This window comes from Grus americana, chromosome 5 (assembly GCF_028858705.1).
Source record: "Grus americana isolate bGruAme1 chromosome 5, bGruAme1.mat, whole genome shotgun sequence".
Lineage (NCBI taxonomy): Eukaryota > Metazoa > Chordata > Aves > Gruiformes > Gruidae > Grus > Grus americana.
The window spans coordinates 61,233,584-61,260,593 of record NC_072856.1 but is presented as its reverse complement, the minus strand read 5'-3'; the positions used below and the strand labels follow the sequence as shown (position 1 = coordinate 61,260,593).

Sequence of the window (27,010 nt, the reverse complement as noted above, 5' to 3'; positions counted from 1 at the left end):
GTATTTTATTTTGTGTTGTATCTATATTTAGTTTACTTTTAATCTTCTGACTATCCTTTGTTCTTTCAGCAAAAAGAGCTCAGTGAGAGCATTCCTGAAGAAACACTGCATGTTTCAGGAAAAGCCATTGCAGAAGAAGACAGGGAAACATTAATTGTAAGCCAGAGGGTAGGAAGAAGCAAGAGACCTAAAAAAGATAGATTATCGTGGCCAAAATTCCAGTCAATCAAAAATAAAAAAATACTGGGGCACAGAAGATCTCATAGTACCTCAGATGCATATGAGCCTGCTATACAGGATATTTCCCCTACAAGCACAGACACAGAATCTCAATTTCAACAAGAAGTCCCTATCAAACAAAAAAAAGGAAGCCAAAAGAAACTGAAGTTCCCTAGCATTGGATTCAAAATGCACAGATCCAAACCAGAAACACAAGACAAGCAAAAAAAAGAAATAAAAACTACGCTGTTATCTGAAAGAGAAAAAATACGTAAAGAAGATACCAGCTTGGAAAATCCCGAAATACTAACTGTTGAATATACCACATCTCCTGCTTATGAAATTAAAACAGAGGAACTACATGAAACTTTACCAAAAGACTTAAAAGATATGAAAAATGGCATTCCATCTCAGGCAAAAAAAAGCCCTGAAGTTGAAATAAGTGTTGAAAAAGACAAGGAATCAACATCAAAATTTACTATACCTGAAGCACCAGCTATAACAACACAGATATCAAAGCCCAGTTTAGAAACAACTGATCTGAAAGAAAGCCCAACTAAACAAACACCACAACCCTCATCAAAGTCCCGAAAAAAGAAACAGAAAGGAAAAGCAGATAAAACAGAAGGAGAAAGTGGAATTAACATAGACATGATGGGTCACAAAGCACAAGGATCTATACAAGTAAAAGGTCTAGAAATAGGCATTGCTAAAGCAGAATTACACACAAAATCTGACACAGTGGAAACAGGAGAAAAACAAGCAGAAGACGACACACAAATACTAATGATTCAGAAAACAAAATCTGGGATTTCAATGCACAAAAGAAAAGAGCCACAGACTGAAACAACAAAACCGGGAAGTGATATTCCACATTCAGTACCTGAAAAAACTGCTGAAATAAGTTCAGAGGATGGCAGGAATTTAGATCTGAAACCTCATATGCCTGATGCAGAATCAGAAGCATCTACATGGAAAATACAAATACCAACGTTCAAAATGACAAAAACACCTAAGGCAGACCAGAAAATATCAACAGAAGAAAGCACAGTTGAAGCAGTAGATACTGTAAAAAAGGAACAGACAGAAGACGACGGCATGCCCATGAGTAATAAAATGTTGAAGATGGACACTGGCATGAAGACAGGAGAAAAGGATATAGAAGTAAAAGAGAGCAAATTCAGACTACCGAAGTTGAAATTACCTACATTTACGTGGGCAACTACAAAGGATGAGGCAGGGCAAACTGAAACCCAAGTAAGTGACAGGGAAGGAAAAGGGCCATCAGTGGAAGATGATGCAAAACCAGACATAAGAGTATCAACAGAAGGAATACAGATTCCAAGTGCTGAAATTGAAATTGGGATCTACAAAGAAAATATCAAGGACAAGCATATGAGAAAATTAATAGAACTCGAGCAACCGAGTCTAAGAACACTAACAGTAAAAACTTCCTCAACGGAAAAACATTTCGAAGAGACAGACAGAGAAATACTCATTAACAAACCTGCTATTGAAATAAAACAGGATAAATTCAGTATATCATCAAAGGAAAACGAAGACATCTCTCAAACTCTGACAGCTGAAGGGGAAGGCCCCGCGTTGGCCCTCAAAGCCGACGTCCCCAGCGCCAAGGCCGAAGGGGCCGGCTGGAAGGTGGAGAAGCCCTCCCTCAAAATGCCCAAAGCTGACATCAAAGCTCCCAAGGTGGACGTCAGCCTCCCGTCCGTCGACGTCACCCTTCCCAAGGCCAGCGTCGACCTGCAGGCGCCCGAGGCGGCCCTCACCCTCGAAGGGGAAGCAAAAGCCCCGGAGAAGGAGGCCGCGAAGACCAAGGACGGCAAGTTCAAGATGCCCAAGTTCGGCATGCCTTCCTTTGGCTGGTCCAGCAGCAGAGAGGCCAAGGGCACCGTGGCCGCTGATGCGGACGTCAGCCTCAAGGAGCCCCAAGTGACGGTGCCCTCGGGAACCGCCGAAGTCGACGTGACCCTGCCCGCGGCCGAGATCCAAGCGCCCGGCGTGGAGGTGACCGTCGAGACGGCCGCCGGAGGAGACGGCGAGAAAGGTCGATTCAAGATGCCCGACGTCAAGATGCCCAGCGTCAAGCTGCCCAAAGTCAAAGCTCCCCACGTGCAGGTCAGCCTGCCAAAGGCGGAGGTCTCTCTGCCCAAAGCCCAGGCCGAAGTCCCGGAGGGCGAAGTCGCCGTGCAGGGCCCCGACGCCGAAGGCGGCCTGGAGGTGGCTGCCGGCAAAGTTGAGGGCGGCGGCATGAAAATACACATGCCGAAAGTCAAGGTGCCCGGCGTGGTCTTCTCCAAGCCGACCGTCAAGGCTCCCAAACTGGACGCAGACATCAGCCTGCACAAAGTCGACGCCAGCCTCCCAGAGGCAGACCTCAAGGCCGGCACCGGCGACATCAGCATCGCGGCCCCCGACACCAAGCTGCCTTCCGTCGAAGGCTCCCTCGAGCTCCAGGCACCCGAGATAGACCTCAAGGTGCCCTCTGGCGAAGGCTCGCTTGACGGCGCCGAGCTGGAAGCCGCGGGCCTGAAAGGGAAGTTCAAGTTGCCCAAGTTCGACAAGCCCAAATTCGGAGTGTCGCCTCCCAAGGCGGAAGGGTTGGAAGTCGAGGTCAGCCTGCCCGCCGCAGAGGTCGAGCTCCCCTCCGCCACCGTGACGGCTGCAGGGGAGGGCCCCGCGCTGGCCCTCAAAGCCGACGTCCCCGGCGCCAAGGCCGAAGGGGCCGGCTGGAAGGTGGAGAAGCCCTCCCTCAAAATGCCCAAAGCTGACATCAAAGCTCCCAAGGTGGACGTCAGCCTCCCGTCCGTCGACGTCACCCTTCCCAAGGCCAGCGTCGACCTGCAGGCGCCCGAGGCGGCCCTCACCCTCGAAGGGGAAGCAAAAGCCCCGGAGAAGGAGGCCGCGAAGACCAAGGACGGCAAGTTCAAGATGCCCAAGTTCGGCATGCCTTCCTTTGGCTGGTCCAGCAGCAGAGAGGCCAAGGGCACCGTGGCCGCTGATGCGGACGTCAGCCTCAAGGAGCCCCAAGTGACGGTGCCCTCGGGAACCGCCGAAGTCGACGTGACCCTGCCCGCGGCCGAGATCCAAGCGCCCGGCGTGGAGGTGACCGTCGAGACGGCCGCCGGAGGAGACGGCGAGAAAGGTCGATTCAAGATGCCCGACGTCAAGATGCCCAGCGTCAAGCTGCCCAAAGTCAAAGCTCCCCACGTGCAGGTCAGCCTGCCAAAGGCGGAGGTCTCTCTGCCCAAAGCCCAGGCCGAAGTCCCGGAGGGCGAAGTCGCCGTGCAGGGCCCCGACGCCGAAGGCGGCCTGGAGGTGGCTGCCGGCAAAGTTGAGGGCGGCGGCATGAAAATACACATGCCGAAAGTCAAGGTGCCCGGCGTGGTCTTCTCCAAGCCGACCGTCAAGGCTCCCAAACTGGACGCAGACATCAGCCTGCACAAAGTCGACGCCAGCCTCCCAGAGGCAGACCTCAAGGCCGGCACCGGCGACATCAGCATCGCGGCCCCCGACACCAAGCTGCCTTCCGTCGAAGGCTCCCTCGAGCTCCAGGCACCCGAGATAGACCTCAAGGTGCCCTCTGGCGAAGGCTCGCTTGACGGCGCCGAGCCGGAAGCCGCGGGCCTGAAAGGGAAGTTCAAGTTGCCCAAGTTCGACAAGCCCAAATTCGGAGTGTCGCCTCCCAAGGCGGAAGGGTTGGAAGTCGAGGTCAGCCTGCCCGCCGCAGAGGTCGAGCTCCCCTCCGCCACCGTGACGGCTGCAGGGGAGGGCCCCGCGCTGGCCCTCAAAGCCGACGTCCCCGGCGCCAAGGCCGAAGGGGCCGGCTGGAAGGTGGAGAAGCCCTCCCTCAAAATGCCCAAAGCTGACATCAAAGCTCCCAAGGTGGACGTCAGCCTCCCGTCCGTCGACGTCACCCTTCCCAAGGCCAGCGTCGACCTGCAGGCGCCCGAGGCGGCCCTCACCCTCGAAGGGGAAGCAAAAGCCCCGGAGAAGGAGGCCGCGAAGACCAAGGACGGCAAGTTCAAGATGCCCAAGTTCGGCATGCCTTCCTTTGGCTGGTCCAGCAGCAGAGAGGCCAAGGGCACCGTGGCCGCTGATGCGGACGTCAGCCTCAAGGAGCCCCAAGTGACGGTGCCCTCGGGAACCGCCGAAGTCGACGTGACCCTGCCCGCGGCCGAGATCCAAGCGCCCGGCGTGGAGGTGACCGTCGAGACGGCCGCCAGAGGAGACGGCGAGAAAGGTCGATTCAAGATGCCCGACGTCAAGATGCCCAGCGTCAAGCTGCCCAAAGTCAAAGCTCCCCACGTGCAGGTCAGCCTGCCAAAGGCGGAGGTCTCTCTGCCCAAAGCCCAGGCCGAAGTCCCAGAGGGCGAAGTCGCCGTGCAGGGCCCCGACGCCGAAGGCGGCCTGGAGGTGGCTGCCGGCAAAGTTGAGGGCGGCGGCATGAAAATACACATGCCGAAAGTCAAGGTGCCCGGCGTGGTCTTCTCCAAGCCGACCGTCAAGGCTCCCAAACTGGACGCAGACATCAGCCTGCACAAAGTCGACGCCAGCCTCCCAGAGGCAGACCTCAAGGCCGGCACCGGCGACATCAGCATCGCGGCCCCCGACACCAAGCTGCCTTCCGTCGAAGGCTCCCTCGAGCTCCAGGCACCCGAGATAGACCTCAAGGTGCCCTCTGGCGAAGGCTCGCTTGACGGCGCCGAGCCGGAAGCCGCGGGCCTGAAAGGGAAGTTCAAGTTGCCCAAGTTCGACAAGCCCAAATTCGGAGTGTCGCCTCCCAAGGCGGAAGGGTTGGAAGTCGAGGTCAGCCTGCCCGCCGCAGAGGTTGAGCTCCCCTCCGCCACCGTGACGGCTGCAGGGGAGGGCCCCGCGCTGGCCCTCAAAGCCGACGTCCCTGGCGCCAAGGCCGAAGGGGCCGGCTGGAAGGTGGAGAAGCCCTCCCTCAAAATGCCCAAAGCTGACATCAAAGCTCCCAAGGTGGACGTCAACCTCCCGTCCGTCGACGTCACCCTTCCCAAGGCCAGCGTCGACCTGCAGGCGCCCGAGGCGGCCCTCACCCTCGAAGGGGAAGCAAAAGCCCCGGAGAAGGAGGCCGCGAAGACCAAGGACGGCAAGTTCAAGATGCCCAAGTTCGGCATGCCTTCCTTTGGCTGGTCCAGCAGCAGAGAGGCCAAGGGCACCGTGGCCGCTGATGCGGACGTCAGCCTCAAGGAGCCCCAAGTGACGGTGCCCTCGGGAACCGCCGAAGTCGACGTGACCCTGCCCGCGGCCGAGATCCAAGCGCCCGGCGTGGAGGTGACCGTCGAGACGGCCGCCGGAGGAGACGGCGAGAAAGGTCGATTCAAGATGCCCGACGTCAAGATGCCCAGCGTCAAGCTGCCCAAAGTCAAAGCTCCCCACGTGCAGGTCAGCCTGCCAAAGGCAGAGGTCTCTCTGCCCAAAGCCCAGGCCGAAGTCCCGGAGGGCGAAGTCGCCGTGCAGGGCCCCGACGCCGAAGGCGGCCTGGAGGTGGCTGCCGGCAAAGTTGAGGGCGGCGGCATGAAAATACACATGCCAAAAGTCAAGGTGCCCGGCGTGGTCTTCTCCAAGCCGACCGTCAAGGCTCCCAAACTGGACGCAGACGTCAGCCTGCACAAAGTCGACGCCAGCCTCCCAGAGGCAGACCTCAAGGCCGGCACCGGCGCCATCAGCATCGCGGCCCCCGACACCAAGCTGCCCTCCGTCGAAGGCTCCCTCGAGCTCCAGGCACCCGAGATAGACCTCAAGGTGCCCTCTGGCGAAGGCTCGCTTGACGGCGCCGAGCTGGAAGCCGCGGGCCTGAAAGGGAAGTTCAAGTTGCCCAAGTTCGACAAGCCCAAATTCGGAGTGTCGCCTCCCAAGGCGGAAGGGTTGGAAGTCGAGGTCAGCCTGCCCGCCGCAGAGGTCGAGCTCCCCTCCGCCACCGTGACGGCTGCAGGGAAGGGCCCCGCGCTGGCCCTCAAAGCCGACGTCCCCGGCGCCAAGGCCGAAGGGGCCGGCTGGAAGGTGGAGAAGCCCTCCCTCAAAATGCCCAAAGCTGACATCAAAGCTCCCAAGGTGGACGTCAGCCTCCCGTCCGTCGACGTCAGCCTCCCGTCCGTCGACGTCACCCTTCCCAAGGCCAGCGTCGACCTGCAGGCGCCCGAGGCGGCCCTCACCCTCGAAGGGGAAGCAAAAGCCCCGGAGAAGGAGGCCGCGAAGACCAAGGACGGCAAGTTCAAGATGCCCAAGTTCGGCATGCCTTCCTTTGGCTGGTCCAGCAGCAGAGAGGCCAAGGGCACCGTGGCCGCTGATGCGGACGTCAGCCTCAAGGAGCCCCAAGTGACGGTGCCCTCGGGAACCGCCGAAGTCGACGTGACCCTGCCCGCGGCCGAGATCCAAGCGCCCGGCGTGGAGGTGACCGTCGAGACGGCCGCCGGAGGAGACGGCGAGAAAGGTCGATTCAAGATGCCCGACGTCAAGATGCCCAGCGTCAAGCTGCCCAAAGTCAAAGCTCCCCACGTGCAGGTCAGCCTGCCAAAGGCGGAGGTCTCTCTGCCCAAAGCCCAGGCCGAAGTCCCGGAGGGCGAAGTCGCCGTGCAGGGCCCCGACGCCGAAGGCGGCCTGGAGGTGGCTGCCGGCAAAGTTGAGGGCGGCGGCATGAAAATACACATGCCGAAAGTCAAGGTGCCCGGCGTGGTCTTCTCCAAGCCGACCGTCAAGGCTCCCAAACTGGACGCAGACATCAGCCTGCACAAAGTCGACGCCAGCCTCCCAGAGGCAGACCTCAAGGCCGGCACCGGCGACATCAGCATCGCGGCCCCCGACACCAAGCTGCCTTCCGTCGAAGGCTCCCTCGAGCTCCAGGCACCCGAGATAGACCTCAAGGTGCCCTCTGGCGAAGGCTCGCTTGACGGCGCCGAGCTGGAAGCCGCGGGCCTGAAAGGGAAGTTCAAGTTGCCCAAGTTCGACAAGCCCAAATTCGGAGTGTCGCCTCCCAAGGCGGAAGGGTTGGAAGTCGAGGTCAGCCTGCCCGCCGCAGAGGTCGAGCTCCCCTCCGCCACCGTGACGGCTGCAGGGGAGGGCCCCGCGCTGGCCCTCAAAGCCGACGTCCCCGGCGCCAAGGCCGAAGGGGCCGGCTGGAAGGTGGAGAAGCCCTCCCTCAAAATGCCCAAAGCTGACATCAAAGCTCCCAAGGTGGACGTCAGCCTCCCGTCCGTCGACGTCACCCTTCCCAAGGCCAGCGTCGACCTGCAGGCGCCCGAGGCGGCCCTCACCCTCGAAGGGGAAGCAAAAGCCCCGGAGAAGGAGGCCGCGAAGACCAAGGACGGCAAGTTCAAGATGCCCAAGTTCGGCATGCCTTCCTTTGGCTGGTCCAGCAGCAGAGAGGCCAAGGGCACCGTGGCCGCTGATGCGGACGTCAGCCTCAAGGAGCCCCAAGTGACGGTGCCCTCGGGAACCGCCGAAGTCGACGTGACCCTGCCCGCGGCCGAGATCCAAGCGCCCGGCGTGGAGGTGACCGTCGAGACGGCCGCCGGAGGAGACGGCGAGAAAGGTCGATTCAAGATGCCCGACGTCAAGATGCCCAGCGTCAAGCTGCCCAAAGTCAAAGCTCCCCACGTGCAGGTCAGCCTGCCAAAGGCAGAGGTCTCTCTGCCCAAAGCCCAGGCCGAAGTCCCGGAGGGCGAAGTCGCCGTGCAGGGCCCCGACGCCGAAGGCGGCCTGGAGGTGGCTGCCGGCAAAGTTGAGGGCGGCGGCATGAAAATACACATGCCGAAAGTCAAGGTGCCCGGCGTGGTCTTCTCCAAGCCGACCGTCAAGGCTCCCAAACTGGACGCAGACATCAGCCTGCACAAAGTCGACACCAGCCTCCCAGAGGCAGACCTCAAGGCCGGCACCGGCGACATCAGCATCGCGGCCCCCGACACCAAGCTGCCTTCCGTCGAAGGCTCCCTCGAGCTCCAGGCACCCGAGATAGACCTCAAGGTGCCCTCTGGCGAAGGCTCGCTTGACGGCGCCGAGCTGGAAGCCGCGGGCCTGAAAGGGAAGTTCAAGTTGCCCAAGTTCGACAAGCCCAAATTCGGAGTGTCGCCTCCCAAGGCGGAAGGGTTGGAAGTCGAGGTCAGCCTGCCCGCCGCAGAGGTCGAGCTCCCCTCCGCCACCGTGACGGCTGCAGGGGAGGGCCCCGCGCTGGCCCTCAAAGCCGACGTCCCCGGCGCCAAGGCCGAAGGGGCCGGCTGGAAGGTGGAGAAGCCCTCCCTCAAAATGCCCAAAGCTGACATCAAAGCTCCCAAGGTGGACGTCAGCCTCCCGTCCGTCGACGTCACCCTTCCCAAGGCCAGCGTCGACCTGCAGGCGCCCGAGGCGGCCCTCACCCTCGAAGGGGAAGCAAAAGCCCCGGAGAAGGAGGCCGCGAAGACCAAGGACGGCAAGTTCAAGATGCCCAAGTTCGGCATGCCTTCCTTTGGCTGGTCCAGCAGCAGAGAGGCCAAGGGCACCGTGGCCGCTGATGCGGACGTCAGCCTCAAGGAGCCCCAAGTGACGGTGCCCTCGGGAACCGCCGAAGTCGACGTGACCCTGCCCGCGGCCGAGATCCAAGCGCCCGGCGTGGAGGTGACCGTCGAGACGGCCGCCGGAGGAGACGGCGAGAAAGGTCGATTCAAGATGCCCGACGTCAAGATGCCCAGCGTCAAGCTGCCCAAAGTCAAAGCTCCCCACGTGCAGGTCAGCCTGCCAAAGGCAGAGGTCTCTCTGCCCAAAGCCCAGGCCGAAGTCCCGGAGGGCGAAGTCGCCGTGCAGGGCCCCGACGCCGAAGGCGGCCTGGAGGTGGCTGCCGGCAAAGTTGAGGGCGGTGGCATGAAAATACACATGCCGAAAGTCAAGGTGCCCGGCGTGGTCTTCTCCAAGCCGACCGTCAAGGCTCCCAAACTGGACGCAGACATCAGCCTGCACAAAGTCGACGCCAGCCTCCCAGAGGCAGACCTCAAGGCCGGCACCGGCGACATCAGCATCGCGGCCCCTGACACCAAGCTGCCTTCCGTCGAAGGCTCCCTCGAGCTCCAGGCACCCGAGATAGACCTCAAGGTGCCCTCTGGCGAAGGCTCGCTTGACGGCGCCGAGCTGGAAGCCGCGGGCCTGAAAGGGAAGTTCAAGTTGCCCAAGTTCGACAAGCCCAAATTCGGAGTGTCGCCTCCCAAGGCGGAAGGGTTGGAAGTCGAGGTCAGCCTGCCCGCCGCAGAGGTCGAGCTCCCCTCCGCCACCGTGACGGCTGCAGGGGAGGGCCCCGCGCTGGCCCTCAAAGCCGACGTCCCCGGCGCCAAGGCCGAAGGGGCCGGCTGGAAGGTGGAGAAGCCCTCCCTCAAAATGCCCAAAGCTGACATCAAAGCTCCCAAGGTGGACGTCAGCCTCCCGTCCGTCGACGTCACCCTTCCCAAGGCCAGCGTCGACCTGCAGGCGCCCGAGGCGGCCCTCACCCTCGAAGGGGAAGCAAAAGCCCCGGAGAAGGAGGCCGTGAAGACCAAGGACGGCAAGTTCAAGATGCCCAAGTTCGGCATGCCTTCCTTTGGCTGGTCCAGCAGCAGAGAGGCCAAGGGCACCGTGGCCGCTGATGCGGACGTCAGCCTCAAGGAGCCCCAAGTGACGGTGCCCTCGGGAACCGCCGAAGTCGACGTGACCCTGCCCGCGGCCGAGATCCAAGCGCCCGGCGTGGAGGTGACCGTCGAGACGGCCGCCGGAGGAGACGGCGAGAAAGGTCGATTCAAGATGCCCGACGTCAAGATGCCCAGCGTCAAGCTGCCCAAAGTCAAAGCTCCCCACGTGCAGGTCAGCCTGCCAAAGGCAGAGGTCTCTCTGCCCAAAGCCCAGGCCGAAGTCCCGGAGGGCGAAGTCGCCGTGCAGGGCCCCGACGCCGAAGGCGGCCTGGAGGTGGCTGCCGGCAAAGTTGAGGGCGGCGGCATGAAAATACACATGCCGAAAGTCAAGGTGCCCGGCGTGGTCTTCTCCAAGCCGACCGTCAAGGCTCCCAAACTGGACGCAGACATCAGCCTGCACAAAGTCGACGCCAGCCTCCCAGAGGCAGACCTCAAGGCCGGCACCGGCGACATCAGCATCGCGGCCCCCGACACCAAGCTGCCTTCCGTCGAAGGCTCCCTCGAGCTCCAGGCACCCGAGATAGACCTCAAGGTGCCCTCTGGCGAAGGCTCGCTTGACGGCGCCGAGCTGGAAGCCGCGGGCCTGAAAGGGAAGTTCAAGTTGCCCAAGTTCGACAAGCCCAAATTCGGAGTGTCACCTCCCAAGGCGGAAGGGTTGGAAGTCGAGGTCAGCCTGCCCGCCGCAGAGGTCGAGCTCCCCTCCGCCACCGTGACGGCTGCAGGGGAGGGCCCCGCGCTGGCCCTCAAAGCCGACGTCCCCGGCGCCAAGGCCGAAGGGGCCGGCTGGAAGGTGGAGAAGCCCTCCCTCAAAATGCCCAAAGCTGACATCAAAGCTCCCAAGGTGGACGTCAGCCTCCCGTCCGTCGACGTCACCCTTCCCAAGGCCAGCGTCGACCTGCAGGCGCCCGAGGCGGCCCTCACCCTCGAAGGGGAAGCAAAAGCCCCGGAGAAGGAGGCCGTGAAGACCAAGGACGGCAAGTTCAAGATGCCCAAGTTCGGCATGCCTTCCTTTGGCTGGTCCAGCAGCAGAGAGGCCAAGGGCACCGTGGCCGCTGATGCGGACGTCAGCCTCAAGGAGCCCCAAGTGACGGTGCCCTCGGGAACCGCCGAAGTCGACGTGACCCTGCCCGCGGCCGAGATCCAAGCGCCCGGCGTGGAGGTGACCGTCGAGACGGCCGCCGGAGGAGACAGCGAGAAAGGTCGATTCAAGATGCCCGACGTCAAGATGCCCAGCGTCAAGCTGCCCAAAGTCAAAGCTCCCCACGTGCAGGTCAGCCTGCCAAAGGCAGAGGTCTCTCTGCCCAAAGCCCAGGCCGAAGTCCCGGAGGGCGAAGTCGCCGTGCAGGGCCCCGACGCCGAAGGCGGCCTGGAGGTGGCTGCCGGCAAAGTTGAGGGCGGCGGCATGAAAATACACATGCCGAAAGTCAAGGTGCCCGGCGTGGTCTTCTCCAAGCCGACCGTCAAGGCTCCCAAACTGGACGCAGACATCAGCCTGCACAAAGTCGACGCCAGCCTCCCAGAGGCAGACCTCAAGGCCGGCACCGGCGACATCAGCATCGCGGCCCCCGACACCAAGCTGCCTTCCGTCGAAGGCTCCCTCGAGCTCCAGGCACCCGAGATAGACCTCAAGGTGCCCTCTGGCGAAGGCTCGCTTGACGGCGCCGAGCCGGAAGCCGCGGGCCTGAAAGGGAAGTTCAAGTTGCCCAAGTTCGACAAGCCCAAATTCGGAGTGTCGCCTCCCAAGGCGGAAGGGTTGGAAGTCGAGGTCAGCCTGCCCGCCGCAGAGGTCGAGCTCCCCTCCGCCACCGTGACGGCTGCAGGGGAGGGCCCCGCGCTGGCCCTCAAAGCCGACGTCCCCGGCGCCAAGGCCGAAGGGGCCGGCTGGAAGGTGGAGAAGCCCTCCCTCAAAATGCCCAAAGCTGACATCAAAGCTCCCAAGGTGGACGTCAGCCTCCCGTCCGTCGACGTCACCCTTCCCAAGGCCAGCGTCGACCTGCAGGCGCCCGAGGCGGCCCTCACCCTCGAAGGGGAAGCAAAAGCCCCGGAGAAGGAGGCCGCGAAGACCAAGGACGGCAAGTTCAAGATGCCCAAGTTCGGCATGCCTTCCTTTGGCTGGTCCAGCAGCAGAGAGGCCAAGGGCACCGTGGCCGCTGATGCGGACGTCAGCCTCAAGGAGCCCCAAGTGACGGTGCCCTCGGGAACCGCCGAAGTCGACGTGACCCTGCCCGCGGCCGAGATCCAAGCGCCCGGCGTGGAGGTGACCGTCGAGACGGCCGCCGGAGGAGACGGCGAGAAAGGTCGATTCAAGATGCCCGACGTCAAGATGCCCAGCGTCAAGCTGCCCAAAGTCAAAGCTCCCCACGTGCAGGTCAGCCTGCCAAAGGCGGAGGTCTCTCTGCCCAAAGCCCAGGCCGAAGTCCCGGAGGGCGAAGTCGCCGTGCAGGGCCCCGACGCCGAAGGCGGCCTGGAGGTGGCTGCCGGCAAAGTTGAGGGCGGCGGCATGAAAATACACATGCCGAAAGTCAAGGTGCCCGGCGTGGTCTTCTCCAAGCCGACCGTCAAGGCTCCCAAACTGGACGCAGACATCAGCCTGCACAAAGTCGACGCCAGCCTCCCAGAGGCAGACCTCAAGGCCGGCACCGGCGACATCAGCATCGCGGCCCCCGACACCAAGCTGCCTTCCGTCGAAGGCTCCCTCGAGCTCCAGGCACCCGAGATAGACCTCAAGGTGCCCTCTGGCGAAGGCTCGCTTGACGGCGCCGAGCTGGAAGCCGCGGGCCTGAAAGGGAAGTTCAAGTTGCCCAAGTTCGACAAGCCCAAATTCGGAGTGTCGCCTCCCAAGGCGGAAGGGTTGGAAGTCGAGGTCAGCCTGCCCGCCGCAGAGGTCGAGCTCCCCTCCGCCACCGTGACGGCTGCAGGGGAGGGCCCCGCGCTGGCCCTCAAAGCCGACGTCCCCGGCGCCAAGGCCGAAGGGGCCGGCTGGAAGGTGGAGAAGCCCTCCCTCAAAATGCCCAAAGCTGACATCAAAGCTCCCAAGGTGGACGTCAGCCTCCCGTCCGTCGACGTCACCCTTCCCAAGGCCAGCGTCGACCTGCAGGCGCCCGAGGCGGCCCTCACCCTCGAAGGGGAAGCAAAAGCCCCGGAGAAGGAGGCCGCGAAGACCAAGGACGGCAAGTTCAAGATGCCCAAGTTCGGCATGCCTTCCTTTGGCTGGTCCAGCAGCAGAGAGGCCAAGGGCACCGTGGCCGCTGATGCGGACGTCAGCCTCAAGGAGCCCCAAGTGACGGTGCCCTCGGGAACCGCCGAAGTCGACGTGACCCTGCCCGCGGCCGAGATCCAAGCGCCCGGCGTGGAGGTGACCGTCGAGACGGCCGCCGGAGGAGACGGCGAGAAAGGTCGATTCAAGATGCCCGACGTCAAGATGCCCAGCGTCAAGCTGCCCAAAGTCAAAGCTCCCCACGTGCAGGTCAGCCTGCCAAAGGCGGAGGTCTCTCTGCCCAAAGCCCAGGCCGAAGTCCCGGAGGGCGAAGTCGCCGTGCAGGGCCCCGACGCCGAAGGCGGCCTGGAGGTGGCTGCCGGCAAAGTTGAGGGCGGCGGCATGAAAATACACATGCCGAAAGTCAAGGTGCCCGGCGTGGTCTTCTCCAAGCCGACCGTCAAGGCTCCCAAACTGGACGCAGACATCAGCCTGCACAAAGTCGACGCCAGCCTCCCAGAGGCAGACCTCAAGGCCGGCACCGGCGACATCAGCATCGCGGCCCCCGACACCAAGCTGCCTTCCGTCGAAGGCTCCCTCGAGCTCCAGGCACCCGAGATAGACCTCAAGGTGCCCTCTGGCGAAGGCTCGCTTGACGGCGCCGAGCTGGAAGCCGCGGGCCTGAAAGGGAAGTTCAAGTTGCCCAAGTTCGACAAGCCCAAATTCGGAGTGTCGCCTCCCAAGGCGGAAGGGTTGGAAGTCGAGGTCAGCCTGCCCGCCGCAGAGGTCGAGCTCCCCTCCGCCACCGTGACGGCTGCAGGGGAGGGCCCCGCGCTGGCCCTCAAAGCCGACGTCCCCGGCGCCAAGGCCGAAGGGGCCGGCTGGAAGGTGGAGAAGCCCTCCCTCAAAATGCCCAAAGCTGACATCAAAGCTCCCAAGGTGGACGTCAGCCTCCCGTCCGTCGACGTCACCCTTCCCAAGGCCAGCGTCGACCTGCAGGCGCCCGAGGCGGCCCTCACCCTCGAAGGGGAAGCAAAAGCCCCGGAGAAGGAGGCCGCGAAGACCAAGGACGGCAAGTTCAAGATGCCCAAGTTCGGCATGCCTTCCTTTGGCTGGTCCAGCAGCAGAGAGGCCAAGGGCACCGTGGCCGCTGATGCGGACGTCAGCCTCAAGGAGCCCCAAGTGACGGTGCCCTCGGGAACCGCCGAAGTCGACGTGACCCTGCCCGCGGCCGAGATCCAAGCGCCCGGCGTGGAGGTGACCGTCGAGACGGCCGCCGGAGGAGACGGCGAGAAAGGTCGATTCAAGATGCCCGACGTCAAGATGCCCAGCGTCAAGCTGCCCAAAGTCAAAGCTCCCCACGTGCAGGTCAGCCTGCCAAAGGCAGAGGTCTCTCTGCCCAAAGCCCAGGCCGAAGTCCCGGAGGGCGAAGTCGCCGTGCAGGGCCCCGACGCCGAAGGCGGCCTGGAGGTGGCTGCCGGCAAAGTTGAGGGCGGCGGCATGAAAATACACATGCCGAAAGTCAAGGTGCCCGGCGTGGTCTTCTCCAAGCCGACCGTCAAGGCTCCCAAACTGGACGCAGACATCAGCCTGCACAAAGTCGACGCCAGCCTCCCAGAGGCAGACCTCAAGGCCGGCACCGGCGACATCAGCATCGCGGCCCCCGACACCAAGCTGCCTTCCGTCGAAGGCTCCCTCGAGCTCCAGGCACCCGAGATAGACCTCAAGGTGCCCTCTGGCGAAGGCTCGCTTGACGGCGCCGAGCTGGAAGCCGCGGGCCTGAAAGGGAAGTTCAAGTTGCCCAAGTTCGACAAGCCCAAATTCGGAGTGTCGCCTCCCAAGGCGGAAGGGTTGGAAGTCGAGGTCAGCCTGCCCGCCGCAGAGGTCGAGCTCCCCTCCGCCACCGTGACGGCTGCAGGGGAGGGCCCCGCGCTGGCCCTCAAAGCCGACGTCCCCGGCGCCAAGGCCGAAGGGGCCGGCTGGAAGGTGGAGAAGCCCTCCCTCAAAATGCCCAAAGCTGACATCAAAGCTCCCAAGGTGGACGTCAGCCTCCCGTCCGTCGACGTCACCCTTCCCAAGGCCAGCGTCGACCTGCAGGCGCCCGAGGCGGCCCTCACCCTCGAAGGGGAAGCAAAAGCCCCGGAGAAGGAGGCCGCGAAGACCAAGGACGGCAAGTTCAAGATGCCCAAGTTCGGCATGCCTTCCTTTGGCTGGTCCAGCAGCAGAGAGGCCAAGGGCACCGTGGCCGCTGATGCGGACGTCAGCCTCAAGGAGCCCCAAGTGACGGTGCCCTCGGGAACCGCCGAAGTCGACGTGACCCTGCCCGCGGCCGAGATCCAAGCGCCCGGCGTGGAGGTGACCGTCGAGACGGCCGCCGGAGGAGACGGCGAGAAAGGTCGATTCAAGATGCCCGACGTCAAGATGCCCAGCGTCAAGCTGCCCAAAGTCAAAGCTCCCCACGTGCAGGTCAGCCTGCCAAAGGCGGAGGTCTCTCTGCCCAAAGCCCAGGCCGAAGTCCCGGAGGGCGAAGTCGCCGTGCAGGGCCCCGACGCCGAAGGCGGCCTGGAGGTGGCTGCCGGCAAAGTTGAGGGCGGCGGCATGAAAATACACATGCCGAAAGTCAAGGTGCCCGGCGTGGTCTTCTCCAAGCCGACCGTCAAGGCTCCCAAACTGGACGCAGACGTCAGCCTGCACAAAGTCGACGCCAGCCTCCCAGAGGCAGACCTCAAGGCCGGCACCGGTGACATCAGCATTGCGGCCCCCGACACCAAGCTGCCCTCTGTCGAAGGCTCCCTCGAGCTCCAGGCACCCAAGATAGACCTCAAGGTGCCCTCTGGCGAAGGCTCGCTTGACGGCGCCGAGCCGGAAGCCGCGGGCCTGAAAGGGAAGTTCAAGTTGCCCAAGTTCGACAAGCCCAAATTCGGAGTGTCGCCTCCCAAGGCGGAAGGGTTGGAAGTCGAGGTCAGCCTGCCCGCCGCAGAGGTCGAGCTCCCCTCCGCCACCGTGACGGCTGCAGGGGAGGGCCCCGCGCTGGCCCTCAAAGCCGACGTCCCCGGCGCCAAGGCCGAAGGGGCCGGCTGGAAGGTGGAGAAGCCCTCCCTCAAAATGCCCAAAGCTGACATCAAAGCTCCCAAGGTGGACGTCAGCCTCCCGTCCGTCGACGTCACCCTTCCCAAGGCCAGCGTCGACCTGCAGGCGCCCGAGGCGGCCCTCACCCTCGAAGGGGAAGCAAAAGCCCCGGAGAAGGAGGCCGCGAAGACCAAGGACGGCAAGTTCAAGATGCCCAAGTTCGGCATGCCTTCCTTTGGCTGGTCCAGCAGCAGAGAGGCCAAGGGCACCGTGGCCGCTGATGCGGACGTCAGCCTCAAGGAGCCCCAAGTGACGGTGCCCTCGGGAACCGCCGAAGTCGACGTGACCCTGCCCGCGGCCGAGATCCAAGCGCCCGGCGTGGAGGTGACCGTCGAGACGGCCGCCGGAGGAGACGGCGAGAAAGGTCGATTCAAGATGCCCGACGTCAAGATGCCCAGCGTCAAGCTGCCCAAAGTCAAAGCTCCCCACGTGCAGGTCAGCCTGCCAAAGGCGGAGGTCTCTCTGCCCAAAGCCCAGGCCGAAGTCCCGGAGGGCGAAGTCGCCGTGCAGGGCCCCGACGCCGAAGGCGGCCTGGAGGTGGCTGCCGGCAAAGTTGAGGGCAGCGGCATGAAAATACACATGCCGAAAGTCAAGGTGCCCGGCGTGGTCTTCTCCAAGCCGACCGTCAAGGCTCCCAAACTGGACGCAGACGTCAGCCTGCACAAAGTCGACGCCAGCCTCCCAGAGGCAGACCTCAAGGCCGGCACCGGTGACATCAGCATTGCGGCCCCCGACACCAAGCTGCCCTCTGTCGAAGGCTCCCTCGAGCTCCAGGCACCCGAGATAGACCTCAAGGTGCCCTCTGGCGAAGGCTCGCTTGACAGCGCCGAGCCGGAAGCCGCGGGCCTGAAAGGGAAGTTCAAGTTGCCCAAGTTCGACAAGCCCAAATTCGGAGTGTCGCCTCCCAAGGCGGAAGGGTTGGAAGTCGAGGTCAGCCTGCCCGCCGCAGAGGTCGAGCTCCCCTCCGCCACCGTGACGGCTGCAGGGGAGGGCCCCGCGCTGGCCCTCAAAGCCGACGTCCCCGGCGCCAAGGCCGAAGGGGCCGGCTGGAAGGTGGAGAAGCCCTCCCTCAAAATGCCCAAAGCTGACATCAAAGCTCCCAAGGTGGACGTCAGCCTCCCGTCCATCGACGTCACCCTTCCCAAGGCCAGCGTCGACCTGCAGGCGCCCGAGGCGGCCCTCACCCTCGAAGGGGAAGCAAAAGCCCCAGAGAAGGAGGCCGCGAAGACCAAGGACGGCAAGTTCAAGATGCCCAAGTTCGGCATGCCTTCCTTTGGCTGGTCCAGCAGCAGAGAGGCCAAGGGCACCGTGGCCGCTGATGCGGACGTCAGCCTCAAGGAGCCCCAAGTGACGGTGCCCTCGGGAACCGCCGAAGTCAACGTGACCCTGCCCGCGGCCGAGATCCAAGCGCCTAGTTTTCAAGTTGTAACATCTTCCTCCTCTGGAAAAGAGGATGAGATGTGTAAAGCTAAAACTTCCCTATTCAGAATGCCCAAGGTTTCCCTTTCTAAATGTTCTAAATCTCAGGCACAGAGTAAGTATGGATTTGAAGTGCCAGTGTCAGAAACTCTTTGTGGTTCAGTAACAGAGGAAACTCCTGCTCATCTTTCAGGCAGTGTTGAATCTAAACTTCTTCCTGATAATATGGGAGATAGTGGCTCTAAAAATACTAAATTCAGAATTCCTAGCTTGGGTTTCTCTAAAGTCGATATTGGTTCTTCTAAAAGTGCACAGGATTCCCTGTTACCAAAAGGGGATATTACTCTTACTAAATATGAAATTAATCTTGCAGAATCTGAATCAAAATTATCATCTCTTGCTCATGAGAATCTTTCAGTAACAGATTTTGAAATTTTAAAGGACGATGGTTCTGTTGAGCAAGGAAGTCTGAAGCCAGGAGAGAAAACACCAGCTGCTGAAATAGATGTGAGTGACACAGAGTTTACAGTTAAAATTCCTAAATTCCGAAAACCAAAATTTGGAATTTCATGGTCTAAGGGAAAACTATCAGAAAGTGATGTTGGTTCCAAAATGGAAACTGAAATTTCCAAGGGAAAGATGACATCTAATCTGACTGATACTGATACTGAGAAACCAACTCAGATTCCTGATGCCAAATTAGATATAAAGATGCACAAGCCTTCACCTGAAGTTGTTCTGGATTCACCGAAGTGTGATGTCAGTCTCCCATCAATGCAAGTTACTGTGCCAAAATTAGAAGTGGATATCCATGGCCCAGATTTAGAGAGCAAGGCAGAACAGGAAGTAGTTTCAGGAGAGAAGGACAGTGAGGAGAAAGAAAACAAATTTAAAACATCAAAATTCAAACTGCCTTCATTTCATTGGTCACCAAAGAAAGAAGCTATTGCTTCTTCTGAAGTTGAGGCACATCTGGAAGAACCCACTTTATCTACTTTACCTGGAGACACAGAATCTGAATTAACATTTCCTACCCCTGAGAATCAATACATTCATGAGGAATTTGATACATCAACAGAAAAAGATGGTGAAAAGGGCAGAAACAAGAAGTCCCAATTTAGCATGCCAAAGATCTCATTTCCTAAAATGAAGGGTCAGAAAGTCCATGTCCCTCTGCCCATGCTGGAAACTGACGTTTGTGGTCCCAAAGAAGAAAAAGAAGGTGTTTCAGTAGGGAAATCTGAGAAAGGGAGTAGTGGAGAAGGGGCAGGAATGGGCATGGAAGTGCCAAAAGTTACAGTCCCAGCTTTGGAATTTTCCAAACCAGAAGTCAAGGCTCCCAAAATAGAGATGGATATTAGCATGCCTACAGGTGAGGTCATACTTCCTACATGTGAAGAAGATGACCTGACATTGAAATCAGCTGCTGCTAATGCCAGCCTCTCCACCTCAGATATTAAGATGATAACTGAAGGCTCCCTTGAGGTGAAGATTCCTGACATAAGTGTTGAAAGCACATCAAGTGAAATTGCTGTGGGTGACGTTGAAATGAAAATTGAAGGTCCTGAAGGGAAACCAAAAATGTCTAAATTCCAAATGCCAAAGTTTGGTATTATACATTCTAAAGGGAAAGGGCCAGAAAGCGAGGTCAGCCAATCCAAATCAGAAGTCAAGGTTTCCCAACTAAAAGCAATGGTTGAAATAGCTGACATTGCTGTTGAAGCACCACATTTGGAGGTGGAATGTGGTACAGGATCAGAAATTTACAGCCCTAAAGTCAAAATGACCAAAGCTGACAATAAGGCAGCAGAGGCTGATGCTCACCTCCCATCAGCTGACATTTCTATTCCAAAACCAGACAGTGATATTCAGGATTCAGATGCAGCACTAAAAATCAAAGGGGAAATAAAGCAAGATGGAGATGGAGAAGAAAAGGAAGGACATTTCAAAATGCCAAAATTCAAACTGCCATCCTTCAGTTGGTCACCAAAGAAGGAAGCAAGTGTTAAAGCAGATTCTGGAGCAAATTTGGAAGATCATAAACTTGGTGTAATGTCAGGCAGAATTGACACAGAAGTCAGAGGAACTCTAACTGATGATCAAGGTACTGAGCCAGCCCTTGATCTGGACATATCTGCAGGAAAAGTTGAACAAAAAAGTCCAATTAAAAAGCCTCAATTTGTCATGCCTAAAATTTCACTCTCCAAGATCAAGGTTCCCAAATCTCAGACACATTCACCAAAAGCTGAAGCTGGTGCTGCTATTCCTAAAACAGAGAGAGAGTGTGATGCTTCCATACAGATACCTGATATAGAAAAAAGTCATTCTGAAAGGACAGAAGAAGGAACACAAATAAGCATAAAACTGGCTGATGTTAAGATCCCCACTCTAGAGTTTTCCAAAATAGAAACTGGAGCCTCCCAAACTGACGTGGGAGTCAGCTCAGCAAAGGTTGATGCTGCTCAGCCTCCCTCAGAGGGGAGTTTTCAACAGGTTGTCCTAAAATTGAGTTCTACCGATGAAGATAAGATTCATAAAACAGGTATTAAGTTCCCCAAAGGACAAGCTTCAACTGAACTGAGGAGCCCAGAAACAGTAAAAGAAAGATCATCAGTTGTGGATGGAAGAAAGATGAAGTTGGAAGGTCCTGAAGGGAAGATTAAAATGCCCAAATTCCAGAAGCCAAAGTTTGGAATCTCTTTAACAAAAGGGAAGGGCCCAGAGACAGAGATTAGCTCTCCAAAAATAGAAGCTGAGCTACCCCAGCTAAAAATTACAAATGAAATTGCTGACATTGCTGTGGGAGTTCCAGCATCAGAACTTACATCTAATGTGTCAGATCCTGGAGTAGGTGTTTATGTTTGTACCACGAAAATGCCCCAAGTTCTGACAGCTGGCATGGAAGCTCCAAAGGTGGACATAAGCCCCCAGACAGTGTCTAAACCAATGACAGAGGGAGCTATTGAGAGCCTTGAAGAGAAAGAAATCGAATTAAAAGAAGAACATGAAATAAAAGCTGAAGAAGTTCAGACTGAAGAACATCAGGGATGGTTTAAAATGCCAAAATTCAGAATACCTGCATTTGGCAGGACATCCTTAAAGGAAAAAAAAGGTGATGCTGATGTTGAAAGAAGTATGGAAAAAATTCAGGCAGGCATTCTCTCTGCCAAAGTACAAACTGAAACAAGTATTCCTGAAAATACCTTCTCATTACCACATGCAGTTGCTGAAATAACTATTGGAAAAGAAGGGATTCCAAAATTAGGAGATTCTGTGAAGAGTTCTGATGTTAGCTTGCCAAAGATGGAAGGAGATATTTCATTGTCCCCAGAAAGAACAGACAGTAGAGTGAATATTCCAAAAACTGAAACTTACGCAGATGTAGTTAAGCACAGTGCTGAAGGACAAAAACCACATACTTCCGAATTCACAGTGTCTTCAGCAGAATTGTTTAAATCATACCTAACTGCTTCAGAAATTGACAAAGACAACAGTTTAACAAATAGGTTTCCTACGTGTACTCTGACTGTTCAAGAGCATAAAGTCAAATCACAGAATATACAGGTCTCAAAGGTAGAAAGTTCCACTAAGTTAGAGACTTCAGAAATAGGATGTAAACCATCATCAGCTGAAATTACTCTGGATGCAACACAGGAGAAAATAGGTGTTAGTCTTCCAAAGGAAGAGCTAGATATTCAAGATCAAGAGGCAGTAATTAAAGAAGGAAAGATAAAGGATGAGATGAAAATTATAGGAAAAGACAGTGAAGGAAGTCAATTAAAAAGGTCTACACTTGAACGGTCTACAACAAAGGGATCAGAAGATGGTGCTTATGTTACAGCTAAGCTGGAAGATCTAAAGGTAGAAGTTCCAGGAGTGAAAATGGATGTTAAAATTGCTACAGTAGATCCTGAAATGAAACCTCAAGTGAAAAGTGTTGAAAAGGACATGTCTGCAGAGGTGAAAGTGCAAGTAGAAGACAGAGAAGAAACAAGTAAAATTAAAACATACAAGTTTAAGATCCCAAAGTTTGGAGTGTTGCATTCAGAAGTGAAGGTTTTTGAAGATGATATCAATTTGCCAAAGTCAGAAACTGATTCAATATCTAAACCAGAATTGGGCACAGCAGAAATGCAGTTTCAAAAATCAGAAGGATCCATTGGCCTGAAAAGTTCAGCTCTAGATCATTCGGAAATGTCTGCCAGAACAACAGTGGACAAATCACAAGGTGGCCCAGAAGTAAATATAAAAATTCCCAAACTAAAAATACCAAGATTCACTTTCGAAGCTCTCCCAACTGAAGCTCATGTTTCAATGTCAAAAGTGGTAACAGATCCAAAGGGATCTAGTACTGACATTGAAGTAGTGCAACTGCAAGCAAGCTCTGCTGTCCATGAAGAAACACCAGAAGCTCTAGAGAGTGGTATTCAAAAGGCAAAAAGCAAAATTCTAACACTCACTGAACCTGACATTAAAACAGCACAGATGACTACTACCATAGAGTCCTCCCTTTCAAATGCAGGGCAAGACATTCATTGGTCATATGTAGAGGGCCAAGAAGTTAGTGAGAAAGTAGAACCTGAACATGTTGCTATTGAAAGGTGTGAGATTTACACTACTGAAATACTGAAAGAATCAGAGATTCTCTCATCAGAAGTCAAAACTGCTACTTTGGGATTCTCATTGCTCAAGGTGAAGTTGCCTGAATCACATAGCAACTTAGAAGTGCTAGTCCAGCAGCCATATTCGACAGAAGATGTATCAGTGAGCAAACATAAATGTGCTGATGAAAGCTTTGGAGTAGCAGCACAAAGTATTGGCAGTGCTGAGCTTAAACTGTCTGACAAACCACACAGTGAGACTAAAGAATCTAGTGGAGAAGTAAGTTTGTCAAAGGTAAAAACATTTGCTATTGAAGTAAAGCCTTCCAGTAAACTTGAAGAGAGTCATCCTGATAAGTCACCAGAGGGCATAAATGCAGGTCCTCTCTCTAAAGATGAGAATGCAGCTGAAGCACTAGAAGATGAAGAAGAAGACATAACCGGTGAAAAAGAAAAGACTGATAGTAAAAGATCTCCTGGAAGATTCAAATTTTGGCTTCCAACTATTGGCTTTTCATCATCTGGTGATGAAACGAGCACAGACTCAAAAACAGAAGTAAAAAAATCAGTTCCAGAAGATGTGAAACCTGCTGACACATCAGACAATGAAACTTCTAAGCAAACTGAAAAAACTGGATGGTTTAGATTTCCCAAGCTTGGTTTCACATCTCCTTCTAAAAAGGCTAAGGCTGTTGACAAAGAGGAGACAGGTCATAAAGAGGGAAGAATCTCCGATGAAGATAGCCCATCAGATAAACCTGATGTATTTTTTGATGCACAAGAAAGCTTATCACCTAAAGAAACAGAGGGTGAAAAAGCTGAAACTGATGGGGCCTCATCTAATGTTCCAGTTTCTCGAACTATCGTGACATCTTCAGCAAGAACTGAACTAATCTTGTTGGAGGAAGAAAAAGATGGTCAATCTAATTTTCCTGGAGATACAACCAAATGAAAATTGGTTTTTTTGCAACCCTCAATGAAAATAATGAAAATAAAATAATCTACATGTACTGAAAAAAATATTTTCTTAATATTCTAGTAACTGAAAATTAAACAAAACCCAAAGCTGATATTTATGAAAACAGTTGAACAGAATTTAGCACACTTAAATTTTCAACTACATGGATGTGCTGTACTGTGCACTAATAAAAATACTGATTTCTTCAAATCTGCCCCAAAGGCAACAATTTCTACAGGTACAGAGGAGCCCATAGTTTTAGCAAAGTCTGCAAAGATACCTGAACCATGAAAGTAAATTACTGAAAATTTTGATGATAGCAAAAAGACTTGTTAAATAGGCTTCTCAAAAACACATTGATCACGTTTAGATTATAGATTGTTTGCGGAACGGAGTATAAACTAGTACTATGAGAACTATACTTACCTGTTTAGATTTTGGACCTTTCTGACCTGCTTTTGCTTTCTTATTAAAATATTTTTCTTTATTTCAGCTAAGGTAATATGTATATTCCACAAACATTTTACAATGCAAAATAATAAAAAAATACTAGTTTAGAGAGACTAACGCTTTACCCCTTCCTCTCTTCTCATTTTTTGGTTATTCTGGTGGGTCATATTTAGCCGTAAAAGAATTTTTAAAAAACCAACAGAATAAATTCAAGACCAAAAACATATAACTAATTCACATTTTTAAGATACCAAAATAAAACATGCTGACGAAGAATAATTATTAAAATGTGGATAAATAAATGTTAATGTATATATTTACTGGATAGTTAAAGGCACAGAGTGATCTACCACACTGGTGGCATTGCTTCAAAGATTTTCTGGGAAAGGAGATGTATATAATTATTTACTTCTTTGTTTATATTAATGCTTCTCTCAAGTGCACAACGAAAACAGAGTATGTATGTGACAGCCTTCACGTGTATCATTGAAACACTGTATTATTAATTCACAATAAACTCATCATATGAATAACAACTCGAGTAGTGTGAGTTACTGATTGTGCTGTTAGCATTTTCTGGTTCTGAAAATCCCAGCTTAAATTTGCAAAAAAGTTTGAGTATACCCCACTGTCTGCTGAATGACAGAACAGTTTCTATATTTAGTGGTAATATTTCCATATTTGGTGATAATGGTTACAAACTAATCTGAGACTTTTCACTCATTACAATCCCGAGCTTTATGGAATTGCATGTGCAGACATGCTTCATTATAGTAGTTTTCCCATTTTCTTTCTCCATATTCTACTTAGTACAGGGAAAGCAGACACAGCAAAACATTTAGAAATTGGGTTGTAAAGGAAGCGTACTTGGTTGTCTAACCATCTGTGGCTTGAGACGTTCTTCATTTTTATATCTTTGTGGTAGGCTTAAATATTCTAACTGCTGGCAGTTATTCTAAAGAGAACTCTAATTATCTCTGAAGAGACTGTTCACGTAAGTGTTAGGCATCTATCATTTATGTGGATCATGCAGCATTTCCCTGAAGTTTCCCTAAACTTAAAATTCATTGTTCAATAGATCCAAAATTACCACATATACCAGGATTGAGGAAAACATTGTTATAAAATCAGAAAAATTGCGTCCAGAAAAAGGTGATGTATGTATCGAGTACACTTTCAGCAAGTTTGCTGACAACACCACGCTGTGTGGTGCGGTTGACACACTGGAGGGAAGGGATGCCATCCAGAGGGACCTTGACAGGCTTGAGAGGTGGGCCCATGCGAACTGCATGAAGTTCAACAAGGCCAAGTGCAAGGTCCTGCACATGGGTCAGGGTAATCCCAAGCACAAATATGGGCTGGGTGGAGAATGGATTGAAAGCAGCCCTGAGGAGAAGGACTTGGGGGTATTGATTGATTAAAAGTTCAACATGAGCCAGCAATGTCACTTGCAGCCCAGAAAGCCAATCGTGTCCTGGGCTGCATCAAAAGAAGTGTGACCAGCAGGTTGAGGGAGGTGATTCTGCCCCTCTACTCCACTCTTGTGAGACCCCACCTGCAGTACTGCATCCAGCTCTGGGGGCCCCAGTACAGGAGAGACATGGAGCTGTTGGAGCGAGTCCAGAGGAGGGCCACGAAGCTGATCAGAGGGATGGAGCACCTCTCCTATGAGGACAGGCTGAGAGAGTTGGGATTGTTCAGCCTGGAGAAGAGAAGGCTCCAGGGAGATCTAATTGTGGCCTTCCAGTACCTGAAGGGGGCCTACAGGAAAGATGGGGAGGGACTGTTTACAAGGGCATGGAGTGATAGGACAAGGGGTAATGGGTTTAGGCTAAAAGAGGGGAGATTTAGATTAGATGTTAGAAAGAAATTCTTTCCTGTGAGGGTGGTGAGGCACTGGAACAGGTTGCCCAGAGAAGCTGTGGATGCCCCCTCCTTGGAAGTGTTCAAGACCAGGTTGGATGAGGCTTTGGGCAACCTGGTCTGGTGGAGGGTGTCCCTGCCTGCAGCAGGGGGGTTGGAACTAGATGATCTTTGAGGTCCCTTCCAACCCAAACCATTCTGAGTCTATGTAATCAAGGACATCCTGTTCTAACAGCAGTTCATGTCTGCCTGCAAAGCAGCCTTCACATGTTCAAGTGTTTCTCAGGTAGTGTCCATTTACTTACGCCCACAAACAGGAATCCACCTAGACAGCACTGAATGTAGGAGTCTGTTGCAAAGGTGAAAGAATGAAATCAATTAGAATTGAGCTCTGAGATAAGAATGATCACAGAGCAATAATCACTATGATATTTTTAAAAGATGAATGCAATAGTTAAGGGAAGAGCAGTAGAGAAAAGAAGCAGCAATAAAATCTTCCTCCAAATAGGCTACTGTCAGCTTTGGGAAAGATGCAAAAAAGCATATTACCCAAGGGTCTTACCAAAGGAATAGCTAAGAACAGAGTTCAAAAGGGTGCAAGCAGCACAGACGCAAACCTGCAGAACATAAACGTTTTGTCAACAGGCTCCTGACCCCACTTTCATACTTAGTTTGAGATGCTTAGGTTGTTCTTTTAACTGTGGTAGGTTTCCTTGATTACTGCTACTTATTTTTTAACATCTGAAGACGTAGGCTGTTCAGCTAAACATCTACGTGCAGTCTCCAGCCAAACAAACCTACAACTGTGATTTGACATGCAAAAGAAGGTATAAATGCATTAAAAAGAAAGACACTCCCACCCCAACAATATCTTGCATTGTTAAGGCATGAATACATCTCTATTGGTTGGCTATTTTGTTGTTATATTTGAAGCAGGACCTCTCATGTATCCCAAAGACAAGACAGAGAAATTAATCCTGAATAAGGTAATAAATATGAAGAAAAATAGAATAGAATAGAATAGAATAGAATAGAATAGAATAGAATAATTTCAGTTGGAAGTGACCTACAGTGATCATCTGATCCAACTCCCTGACCACTTCAGGGCTGACCAAAGGTTAAAGCATGTTATTAAGGGCATTGTCCAAATGTCTCTTAAACACTGACAGGCTTGGGGCATTGACCACCTCTAGGAAGCCTTTTCCAGTGTTTGAACACCCTTTCAGTAAATAAATGTTTCCTAATATGAAGTCTGAACCTCCCCTGATGCAGCTTTGAACCATCCCCATGAATCCTATCACTGGATTCCAGGGAGAAGAGATCAGCACCTGCCTCTCCACTTCCCCGCCTCAGGAAACTGTAGAGAGCAGAGGTCCGGGAGTCAGTGCCCATGACAGAAGAGCTATCTTTCAGGGATTATGGAGATATCTATGACAGTCAAAAAAAATTAAGTGTACATTGATATAGCATAAATGGTAAATTAAAAGTTTGTACTCCATCATAA

General features: G+C 54.8%; 1 protein-coding gene across 1 annotated transcript in view; it reads left to right on the top strand.

Annotated features, from left to right (window-relative positions):
- Positions 1-24,176, top strand: part of LOC129207274 (protein AHNAK2-like) — a 28,355-nt gene extending 4,179 nt beyond the window's left edge. The window contains exon 6 of the mRNA XM_054827958.1: positions 70-24,176. Coding sequence (XP_054683933.1) covers positions 70-23,187 — 23,118 coding nt within the window. The 3' untranslated portion in view covers positions 23,188-24,176. The remainder of the gene's footprint in view (positions 1-69) is intronic.
- The last annotated feature ends 2,834 nt before the right edge of the window (positions 24,177-27,010 follow it).